The sequence below is a fragment of the Thamnophis elegans genome, unplaced genomic scaffold (genome assembly GCF_009769535.1).
Source record: "Thamnophis elegans isolate rThaEle1 unplaced genomic scaffold, rThaEle1.pri scaffold_76_arrow_ctg1, whole genome shotgun sequence".
NCBI lineage: Eukaryota > Metazoa > Chordata > Lepidosauria > Squamata > Colubridae > Thamnophis > Thamnophis elegans.
The window spans coordinates 23,176-35,367 of record NW_022473906.1 but is presented as its reverse complement, the minus strand read 5'-3'; the positions used below and the strand labels follow the sequence as shown (position 1 = coordinate 35,367).

General features: G+C 40.2%; 1 protein-coding gene and 1 long non-coding RNA gene across 3 annotated transcripts in view; one reads left to right on the top strand and one right to left on the bottom strand.

Moving 5' to 3' along the window:
• Nucleotides 1-5,534, top strand: part of LOC116523638 — a 22,031-nt gene extending 16,497 nt beyond the window's left edge. Inside the window, exon 3 of the long non-coding RNA XR_004257095.1 lies at nucleotides 5,457-5,534. This is a non-coding gene — a long non-coding RNA (uncharacterized LOC116523638). The remainder of the gene's footprint in view (nucleotides 1-5,456) is intronic.
• LOC116523637 (RNA-binding protein 24) overlaps nucleotides 1-12,192 on the bottom strand; it is a 20,736-nt gene extending 8,544 nt beyond the window's left edge. The window contains exons 1-4 of one of the 2 annotated variants that reach the window (XM_032238764.1): nucleotides 11,825-12,192; nucleotides 11,453-11,696; nucleotides 10,189-10,312; nucleotides 5,494-5,548 (exon numbers count right to left, since the gene is read on the bottom strand). In XM_032238764.1, the coding sequence (XP_032094655.1) occupies nucleotides 5,494-5,548; nucleotides 10,189-10,312; nucleotides 11,453-11,620 (347 nt within the window). In that variant the 5' untranslated portion in view covers nucleotides 11,621-11,696; nucleotides 11,825-12,192. Of the gene's footprint in view, nucleotides 1-5,493; nucleotides 5,549-10,188; nucleotides 10,313-11,452 lie in introns of both variants that reach the window. The other variant, XM_032238763.1, reaches the window with a different exon arrangement.

Here is a 12,192-nt window from a genome sequence, read left to right as displayed (position 1 = left end):
ATTAAGCCCATTCACTCTATCTAAGCCCCCCCACCTCACAAGGTTGTGGTGGGGGAAATAGGGGGTGGGAGTATTAGGTATCTTCACTACGATATATAAAAGGAGATACTATCTTAAATAACAAAGTGGGCCCCCACCTCCAAAATATACTAAAAGAAAAAAGATTCCATGTGCTCAACTAATTTTTTTTTAAATCATCACTATATTATGGACTACAGACATATATATATATATATATATATATATATATATATATATATATATATATATATATATATATATATATATATATATATATACACACACACACACACATATATATACATACATGCATATATACATACCGTACGTACGTACGTATATATATATAATGTCCAAATAACAGGAAAAGCGCTTCAAGGACCAAAGTATATTCCTTTTTTGCAGCCTTAAGAGAACTCTCGTTTTTTGAGGCTCAGAACCAGGCATTCTCATGGGCTGCAAAAAGGAAACACGACCCGGGAGCGCAGCCTCCAAGAGTGCATATCGCCAATAACTACGCGTGGGGGGAAAGGAAATGTGTTTTGTGAGGAAGAGAAAGAGCGCGCTTCACCGATGCCCGTTGGCGAAATTTTGGAAGAGAGGCAAGAGACTTCAGGCACCGAGCCCCCACCCACAACTGGAGCGGGCGGGAGGCAGGGAAGGGGTGGGCAAGACCGCCGTTTTTCCACTGTGCGCTGCAATAGCGGCAGCGGCGGCCTGAATCTGGCGCCAAAATCGCGCACCCCCCATCTCCCCTCAAAAGACCCCCCCCGCCCTCGGCTGCCCGACGTTCTCGCTCTCTCTCTCTCTCTACCTCTCCCGCCGTTCCTTCTCACAAGCCAAGGCCGGGCGGGAAAAAGAAGAGAGCAGCCTCCAAGGGCTCCGCTTCCAACGCATGGTCCGCCCCCTCCTCGCCTCGCTTCCAGGCGAGCCGACTGAGGCGAGAAAGGAGAAAGAGGCGGAGGCGTTCACTGAGGGGACGGCTGACTCGGGGAGGGGGCGGAGGTGGTGTAGTAGCGGGGGATTCTTCCTCCTCGCCTCACTTGCTCCTGTGCTTCCGCGCAGCTCCCCCCCTCCGGCGACGGCACTGCATGAGTGAAGTCGGCCGTTGCATGGCCCCCGGCCGCTGCGCGGCCCAGTGCCAGGTACTCCGCGGCCCGGCACCGGTCCGCGGACCGGGGGTTGGGGATCACTGCTCTAAACCTCTAAACTTCTCACCGGCTCAAGGTTGACTCAGCCTTCCATATGAGCCATATGCTGACTCTGTAAACCACTTAGAGAGGACTGTAAAAGCACTAGGAAGCGGTATATAAGTCTAAGTGCTATTGCTACTTCCATGAAGTTAATGTTAACACAGATTCATATAGTTTAAAGTATTATTTTTATCACAAGGTACCATGTACTTCTGTAACATCCAAATGTAGGCATTAAATGAAGAAATCAGAAAGATAAAAGAAAACCACTGGATTTAAAAAAAATCATCTTGAATTTTAAAAATATTTCAGTCCCTAGTAAAGTTATTTTAAAAAAATCAGCTTAAGACTCAGGTAAAGGATATATTATTTTCCAAAATAAAGTAACCCTAAATTACAGTAGCTAAACTTTATTACCATTTTTTATTATTAACATCTCCGCGAACACCCAGAAGGGATGAGGGAGGCTGTTTGAACAGCTCATATTATATTCAAGTAAATCCAACAAGCCATCATGTGGAGCAATTACAATTTTGCACATATATTCCAAGAAATAATAAATTCTGAGCAAATAAAGTTTTATATATTTAAAAGTTCCTAGACTAAAATAGGATTATTTTTTAGTGATGAAACAGCAAGATAAAACTGAATAAATAAAGATTTTATGAATATATGGCTAGCATCAACTGTTATGACAAGAACAATGGACTGGAGAACATATATGCAAAATAGGGCTACTATATCCATCTGGAGTCATCTTGGTGACGATTAGGTGATAACAAAGAGTTTGGGGTTTTTATATTTCTTTGCTGTCATCTGGATATTTGCAACCCAGATCCTTCATCTTATCAGAAAAAAGGTATTGTACCAAGATCCATCATTATCTCTGCATACTAGAATACCACATAGACAGCAGATGTTTTGAAATTTATCTTAAAAACAGTCTCTGAACTACTCATTATATCATAAAATCTTTATTGAGGTTTACCCTATCCTACAAATTTTTATAATATTGTTTTTCTTTATTATTATACTGTAATGCTTGCAATCTGACAGTTATTTTGGAGCACAGCAACATTAGTTGGTATGCAAAAAAAATCCTGAGGCCACATATCGCCATGCCATTCAGTTCAATGGTTCTGGAAATATGAAATCATATATTCTATAGCTGGAACTATTTCATTCTCTTTACTCGATGAACACACAATATTCAAGAATGCTGACTTTGACACCACTATTTATGCCACTAAATCAATGTAAGCATCTATAACATTTGCCTAATGTAGATGAACTGTAGAAAAGTGAACAAATGGACAAAACAGAAGATCTTGCCTTATCTTACATAAGTTGATGGGCTGCAACTTAGCTAAAATATCACTTTGAGATATTTGAAGTATTTATTTACTTACTTATTTACTAAGGAGCAATTTCTATTAAATTTAGAGGACTTAACTTTTGATACGGAAGTATGCAACTGTGTTACTTAAAGTAGTTTCTTTGACTAAGTAGTTTTTGGCTTTCAATCTCCATGGCTGCATGCCAAACTATACTTGTTGAATTTGCCTCTTTTACAAAACACCAGCCTTTTGCATATGGTTATCCTTCTCAATAGACTGGCTTAGCGCCAAACCACGTTTCAGGGAAGAGAAATCAACCTTTCCTCCCATACTATGATCCCAGCATGAATGGTCTTCCTGAAGCTGCAATTTCACAAAATAGCAAGTGTCAGGAGAACCAATGTGGGAGAAAAAAAAAATCCTCTTTTTTTGCACACTTCAATCCTGGTTGGGGGGGGAGGGGCTTCTCTAGTTGTAAAGAGAAGATAAAGGATCTTGTGACAACTGTCAGGATGATAGAAAATAATTTTCCTCTCACTCTATTTAAATAAAATTAGTTGCTTTGGTGAATTGTACTGTATAAATATTTGATTTAGAACAGTGACACCTCTTAAGGAAATAGGTAGGTGTTTATTTTGGTGAATAGCTAAAACATGTTTTGTATTTAAGAGAAACGAAAAAGCCAATTTAAGACATGGTTACACTATGAAGTTTTTAAAATATCACAGGTTTTTTTTGGGGAAAACCCTTGTGGTTTTTTTGTATGGTTGCTTATTGGTATTCAAGAAGAAAAATGGGCTTAAGATTTAGAATAAGAGTTTGTATGATTATAAATCTATTTAGCTTGGTATCTTGAAGCCTTTATCTTGCTTATCCACTCCAGGGGTGGGGTTCTCGCCCTGTTCCAACCGGTTCGGTTGGAACGGGGCCGGCGGCGTCCTCGTGCACGCGCGCGGTGCACGCATGCGTACTAGCATCTGCGTGACGCTCCAGCTGCTCCTGGAGGATCGCGCAGGCGCTGTATGCGTCCTGCGCATGTGTGGAAGCGCAGAACTCGTCAAAACCGGGTAAGGACCGCGGGCGGGCGGGCGGACCCTTCGCCGTTCCCGGAAGTTACTTACTTCCAGGTTCGCCGACCAACCGGTTCGCAGGGACCGCCGCGAACCGGTTGAAACCCACCCCTGATCCACTCCCTTGTTCTTCCTATATAGGCAGTTAGCTTTTCTGTTAATGGCAGACAGATTTAACATTTCTACATCTTTGCTTCCCCTAAGTTGACAAATAGTTGGGGAAATTAAAGCATTTTATAAAATATCAAGAAAATTACATATAATCACAGGCAATGAACTGGATCCAGTGTTGCATCAAGTGAAACTCCAAAAACTATGATCAATGGATGAAAGGCCAGCAAATATCACCTTTCCCAACAGTCTCTGGTGTTCCACTCCCCAAACCTGCAAATATGTCAATTTATCTGGGGACACCAAATTGGTGAAAATCGCTATCTGAAAAGGCACAACATTTTGCACTTCTCTCTCTCCTTTTTCCATTATAGCCCAAGCCCCTATCATGAGAATTCCTCTGTAGGGCATCAACTTACAGGTTGGAGTTACACGTCACACCAAATCATAATGTCGTTCATTATAAATAAACTCAGCAATTATAGTTTGTAAACCATGTTTTATGATTGTGACTAAAAAGTGGTTGGGTAGTTTATAGCTCAGCGCCTTGTGCAAACACAGTAACATGTAAATCTGGATGTTGTCTTTTTCAGTCTTCAGCTGGCTAAATACAATTATTGCTGCTAGTATTTCATGGTAGCAAGTTATAGTATTTCAAAACTGTTCTCCAGTTTCACCATGAGTTTTACTTAGCAAGGATTAGCAAGGAGAAAAGAGCGCAGAGAGAGTTCAAGCAGATTCCTTTTCTAGTTTCATCGTTGAATTAAAAAAAAAACCATAAGCTCTATTAAAAGTAGCACATGTTTAAAGAATACTGCAAGTTAAAGCTGATGAAAACAAAATCATTAATGGGAAAGTGCAAGTGGATGCGTATTGTTAATAACACAAAAGCTCCACATCCTTCCCAAAGTACAAAAAATAAAGTAACATGCAAGCAATGTTGAGCTTTCTTTTTTTAAAAAAAAAGAAAATAAAACGGTATCACACAAATTTAGCAATCACTACAAAATATGGTTAAAAAGAAGATAAATAAGTCGCAGGCTACAGCTTGAAAGCAAGAGGGGGGGAAAGAGGATTTGTTTTTTTTTTGTGCTCCCCTTCGCAAAGTCAACACTCCTCAACAAAAAAACCAAAATGGAAAAGCCACCAAAAACTTTCACTACAGCTCTTTCAATTAAACAAAAGCACACAGTTTAGCTATCAACACCACTTCATTACTGTAATCAATAAATAAATAAATAAATAAAAAAACCACACTGATATCTATGGACTATAGAAAGAAAACATACATGCATCGTTAATCACCATTTTAGCTTGTTTGTGTGTGTTTTGAGTCTACTGGTTACAGAGTTTAATTCCAAACAGAACTATTCCACCTCATATCCTTCTCATCAGTTATCTTAACTGTAAACGATCCCTGTCAGATTAGAAAGAGATAAATAACATTGAGTTTAGCTTAAGAAAGAAAAATATATTGTTGGGGGGTACACTGGAGTGTTGATTACAGGCAGACCTGGTTTCCCCACATTAACTTATCAGCACAGGACTGCTTCGCAGTGCAAGGTGCTGGGCACCCATCCCCCCCAGCTTTAACGCTTATTGGAAAACCATTAAGGAAGCGAGGGCATTTTAAATCTGCATATTTGGGAAAAAAAAGTAATAATTTTATTGCCAGAAGTCACATTACAGGACATTAACAAGTATACACTATTTGTTTCCCACAGCTAAAAAACCACAACAACAGGTTTAGAGACGACTTACCCAAAGGGTCTCTGGATTAAGGCTGGATGGAGCTGTTGAACCCCAAAGGCAAAACCTAACAACAAAACAAAGCACATTCTGTATACTGATACTCCTTCTGTTGCATTGTGTTGGCAATCTTTTACCTCTCTATGGAGAATTAAAGTCTATGAAATTAAATGGGACTTCCACATCAATAACCAAAGCGTTGCAGATTTATACTCTTAATAAATACTATCCTGGGATTGTTCTTAAAGAAAAGCAGGTAAAATGTCACTTACCTTTCATGAAAATGTTTTATACATGAATGCATTTTGTTTCATTTAATTAATAAATAATCCTGGTTTTCGAGGCACAGAGGCCAGACAATAATTATGTTATTTAGCTGCTTCCAATATTAAAAATACATGATTGAACATGACCCAAAAATTATTAATATGGCTGGTATATACCACAGAGTGTAAAATAGTAACAAGACTCTTGCATAAAGGATCCTTAGTGTTCTCTGAACGTGGTTGCTTTCTTGCAGATGTTTCTTGTAACTCTTGAGTTACAAATATTCTCCTTTACTGAGTCTTTGCATAGTTTGAAAATTATTTGTAAGAACAACTTTCCAGCTTGTGCAAGTAGATCCTCACTTTTATTTGCTGCTTAGAGTCGCCTCGAACCACAAGGTGGGCAGCAAATAAATGGGTAGCAATAATTCACTGAAACTCAAACCTTTTTTCATGTGTGAAATAAAGCCTGTAATTTTAACTAGTCAGCTTATTAAAGTTAATACACTCTTACAACAACAGCAGTCATTTTTGGGGGGAAGCCCACATACATAAAAAATAAGAGTCCCTGCGGATTTTACTCCTACTCATTGCCGACTATAGGGGGTGTGTGTACTCATTTCAAGGTCATTGAGCCAGTGGTGTCTGAAGACATTTCCATAGTCATGTGGCCAGCATGACGTTATGGAATGCTGTTACCTTCCCACTGAAGGGGTACCTATTTATCTACTCACAGTTGCATGTATTCGAAGTGCTAAGTTGGAAGAAGCTAAGGTAAGGATGGGAGCTCACCCTATCCTGTGGTGCTGGGCTCTCGAACCTAGGCTGCCAGTGTTCTAACCGACAAGCTCAGCATGAGTCAACCACACCGAATCCCGCCCCATATTTAAAAAACGGGGGGAAATCAGGCTGCTTTACCAAATAGCAGAAAGGTACTGCGCTGCTTCTGAATCATTTTTGAAGCATTCACAGCCTTAATAGTAATCTTTCCTTTCAGCAATATTAATAATATTATACCTCAAGATAAAAGACTTGTTATTTCTCATAGATCATTACATTTTGGGGCAGACATAATGTTCACAGTCTCCTAAACTTGGTCTTTGTATTTGATTATTTTTGTATGGATGTTTTTGTATAAGTTTATGCTACCCTTTTTAGGAATTGCTTTAAATATGATAAAGGGAGTAAGTTAACAATTTTGTCAGATGGCTGGCAGCCCTGGGAACTCTTGCCTACCTTCCCCAAAACTTTTCTTTCAAAACATTTCTACTGAAATTTCATGAGCCTGCAGCAGCCAAGTGTGAAATCTCACAAGATCATCTGCTGGAATGCAGAATTTTTGGGGTGCATTGATGCTATTTTGGGCTGTTGTGCATGACTCTTGTGTAATTGGGAGTTGCACTGGTATGATCTATGTTGTCTTTTTCTAACTAAAGGAAGTTTTGCAAAATAACTGATTGAGCCTGAATTATATTATGTGTTAATCTGGTTACTTGTTGACTGTGAAGAGGCAATGCCATATCATAGTTAAAACCAATGATGGAAGGACAAGATAAAAAAGGGATATTCATGTTCCCAATCTCTTAGTTGAGGCTGGAAGATTGGGAACCTTTATCTGTACCAAATTGGTTTGATCCTAGTTTGTTTTAATAAACCATTAACTAAACCAGAAGTAAAAAACTTTTTTCCAAGCTAATGCTATATTTGAATGGCCCAGACCTGTGTTAATAGGATAAAAAGCAAATTTAAATTAATGTCATTTGCATTTATTTAACTGTAATATACTACAGTTTATTATTCCCTCAATTTAGGCAATTTTGTTTCATAAAAATTACTTGGTAATTCACCATGCCAAATCATACTTTGCAGAAACCATGGCTTGCAAATGTGTATCAAATGAATGGGTTCTAATTCTGTTTTAGCAATTCATGGAATCAATTACTCCAGATTGAGAACTGTGGTATAGAATGAGCAACATACTAGCAAAAAAATGAACAAGGGGTTGAATTAAAGTCTGAACTGAATCAATGCTAAAAGCTGATACACATACAATACTATATATTCCCATAATAGTTGAAGGCATTTCTTAGTTTAGAACTTAAATATAAAGACAAAATAAGGGACTATTTTTAGCTTTCATGTAGTTTTAGTATTCATAATAAAAGTCTTTAACTTTGCATTTTTGTTTTATTTATTCATTAAATTTGCATGAAGCCCATTTCACTGTCAAGCAATTTTGGATTACTTATAGCATAAAAAAGCAAAAATAGAAAATATTAAAACATTATATATATATTACTTATAGCATAAAAAAGCAAAAATAGAAAATATTAAAACATTATATATATATATATATATATATATATATATATATATATATATATATATATAATATTGCCAATTACCTCCACTAGACCCATTAGATCCCACAGATTAGGCCTCCTCCGAATTCCATCCGCCGGCCAGTGTCGACTGGCGACTACCCGGAGGAGAGCCTTCTCTGTGGCTGCTCCGACCCTCTGGAACGAACTCCCCGTGGAGATTCGAACCCTCACCACCCTCCAGGCCTTCCGCAAAGCCCTTAAAACCTGGCTGTTCCGACAGGCCTGGGGCTAAAGAGCTGCTGCCCCCGTCTCGAATGGTATGACTGTCATGTGTTTTTAAATTATGCATTGTTATGTGTCGTTTTTAATTTTTTGTCTGTATCCCCCTTCCCTGGTTTGAGTTGTGAGCCGCCCTGAGTCCCCTTCGGGAGAGAAGGGCGGCATATAAATATAATAAATATAATAAACAAACAATTAAAATTAACAGAAATGAGGTAAGTTAGAAAGCAGAAGGCAACAGGGTGGCCATCTTGTGAACGCATTCATCCTATGTGATTTCTAGACAATTCCGTAATATTTTTATAGTGAATAACTATAACCAAAAGGATTAATCGATGCAAAAGAATTAAACCTGTAATTTTCTACGTAAGTGGGGATGACTTTGTGCTTTCAGTAGGAGATGTCTCCAATAAGAGGCTTAATGAGTTAAAGCAGGGGTCAGCAACTTGTGGCTCTTTCATCCCTCTGCTGTGGCTCCCTGTGGCCGGTCAATTCCACAATTGATAGGGCTTTCAGTTAGGACACATAGAGGAAAAAGGACGCCGTGCTAAGAGGAGACTCTATGGTGGGTGTAAATAAGTGTTTAAGGTTGCGACCCCTGGTTTAAAGAGAACATACATGTGCCTTTATTAAAAAGTCTATACCCTCTGAATTTTAGTGATAATTTGTTCATTTTCCTGACAGATCCCTAAACTCCACTATTTAATTTCAAATCGTTTATCTTGAGTTTAAACGTATAAATGTGGGGTAGAGGTTGACCATGGTTATTCCTAGTTACCTCAATGATGAACAGAAAACATGTTGATCTTGTTTGGAGGCTGATTTTAGTAATGAAAAAAAAACCTTCCATAAATAAGTTGGCTGGGAAAAAAAGAGCATAGTATTTCAGGAATACAACGTTGATAAAAAAAGAAATATCAAATAATAAGCAACTAAAATAACTCAGGAAGTTAGCCTTGGCAACACAGAAATGACACACACCAATGATGTCTGTTGCTCCACAAATTAATATAAACTTATGAATCAAAAATCATTGCAATTAGGCAAATTATTGATTTTTACATAATTTAGTTGGTTTCTGAAGTGCCTACGAGACATTACGGTGTTATATATGGTGCCAGAACATGTTGCTGACTATTATTGTAAATACAAAATAAAAATCTGGAAGCTATTCCAAGTTTCATTTTGAAGCATTTTGCTTTTGATGATTCTTAGAAATCAAAAGTTGACTACTGATGCTGGCAAATATTGTACTAGGAATATTAAATTTGATATTAAAAGAAAATTTATATTCTGAGTGACATAAAACAAAATGATTCTCCATTTAATTAGAATCTCTGATCAATTAAATAATTAGTCCCATTAATAAATTAGACTCTTCAATTAAAGGAGGACATCACATGTAGCTGACTCACCAAAAAGGAAGAATGTTGAATATTTGAAAGAACTGCTATATACATTAATCTCTCCCTGTAATATATAGAGGGAGACCATAATCGTTTGTACATTATTTTTAGAGCAGGTACATATACCTTGGGAAGAAGTAACTTATCCCCCTTTCATCTTCTGCTCCAAATGTCTTATGTCAGCTCTAGGAAGCTCTGGCCCACATTCTGCAAATCACATGACATTATGACTCTTGGACATAATTCTTACATTTGAACCAGTAATACCTATTGCGTTGACACAAAGTATCCTTAACATGAATTGGCCATAATTAAAATCACAGAATCGGGTGACGATAAAATGCTTCAGGACTATGTTCTTCGAGAACTTTTGGCTGTTCATTTGCCAAACCACTCATTCTAAAATTAGAAGGTAATAATCACAGCGATTACCTGGCTGCATAATTCTTGGTTTTGCTCCCAGGTAGGCAAGATTCACGTTAGCTTTTCTGCCATCAATGATTGGATTAGGATCTTTGCAGGCCCTTTCGGCAGCAGCTCGATCAGCCATGGTTACCTTGATAATAAACAGCAAAGGGTATCAAAAAAACGGTGACCCTCAAAACAACCTTCCAGATATTGTAAAACAATAGTCTTTCTGGTGGACTCTTTCAGATTAGAATGGTCAGGGATTCCCTTTTTGTTTTGTTCTGGTTTTGTTTCGGTATTTTTGCTTTATAGTTGGTTGTACTCTTTTATATATTGGCTGTTTAGTTGTAAGTTGCCCGCAGGTGTTTGGGTGGCCTATTAAATAAACAAACAAATAAACTCCCGGCATCCAAATGAAAATACAACTAGGCAGTATTTTTCAGTGTCGGAATTTTGGAGTCTCTCTCTCTCTCTCTCTGTCTCTCACTCTCTCTCTGTCTCTCTCTGTCTCTGTCTCACTGTCTCTCTCGCTGTCTCTCTCTCTCTCTGTGTCTCACTCTCTCTCTGTCTCTCTCTCTGTCTCTCTGTCTCTCTCTCTATCTCTCTCTGTCTCTCTGTGTCTCTGTCTCTGTCTTTCTTTCTCTCTCTCTCTCTGTCTCTCACTCTCTCTCTCTCTCTCTCTCTCTCTCTGTAATTAATACAATAAACACTTTTTAAAAACCCAGTTCTATTCGAAGCATTCTGTTTCCCGAAACAGAGGCACAGAAAGTTTGCAGTGACACAGTAGCATGTGCCAGCGTAGATAAAAATATGAACATGTCCCTATCAGTCTGCAGCCAGCTGGCTTCATCCAATGCCAAAACTTTATTAGCAAGTTTTCTTATACAGGCATGAAGCAAAATATCCATAGCACGCAGCAGGCACAGCAAACTCTTCAAAGAAGAAAGTATGCCCACCCCCCCACCCTCTAAATATCCCAGCAACATTGTAGTCGGTCTGTATTCATTGTGGGACACCCCCCCCCTACATAGGTTGTTTTTCCAGTGCCTTCTTTACACGTTGCTTAAGTTTGGAGGAAATTTACCGTTGGTAACTTTGCCTTCTGTACCTTTCAACCGAATAATCACAATTTTTTCAAGCCCCCTTTTGGAGGGGGGAAGAGAGACCGAGGCTGCGGGATTACTGTCCTCTCCACTCCCTGTCTCTGTCTTCCCTCCCGCCCTTGTTCAGCGATCACCCCCACCATCCCATTTACCCCATCCACCCCCGGCGGTCCCTTCTAACTTACAAATCCGTATCCCCGGGATTTGCCCGTCTGCCGGTCGGTGATGACCACGGCTTCTTCGATGTCGCCGAAGACCTCGAAATACTTCCGGAGGCTGGAGTCCGTGGTGTGGTAGGGCAGACCCCCGACGAAGATCTTGGTATACGTGGTGTCCTTCTGCGTCGTGTGCATCTTTTCCCCCCGAGAGAGAGAGAGAGAGAGACGGAGGGAGAGAGGGGGGAGCGAGAGAGAGAGAATCTCTCCCCGGCTACAAGACCAGCAACAAAAGGAAGGAAAAGAAAGTCAGGGGGAGAGAGAAGGGAGGGGAGGGGAAAGCCTCTTTCCTCCGGCTGCTAAAGGCGCCAACTGCCCGCTTCCAAGCAACTTCTCTCTCACCGTCCAGAGTCCGCTTTGCCCAGCCGCGCAGCAGCAAGTCCCTTTCGCCGAACAGGAAACCTGCCTTTCTCCCGCGCCGAGCGGCTCTGAGGGCAAACCGGGAAGCCTCGTCGGACGATGCCCTTGAGGTAGACGGTGCGGGGGGCCGAGGAAAGTGCCGGGAAGTCTTCCGCCGGCGGAGGCTCTCTGGCCAAATGTCACACGCGCGCGTCAGCTCCCCGTTCCGCTGCCGCCCCTCTCCAGCACGCCGCTCCCGCTTCCCCGCCCCGCTCGGAGGGGGCGGGTAAGCCAAGGCGGAGTCCCCTCCGGTTATTGGTCCCTTCTGTGGGAGAGAAGCCGGCAGGGTTATAAAAACCCCGGGTTGCGGG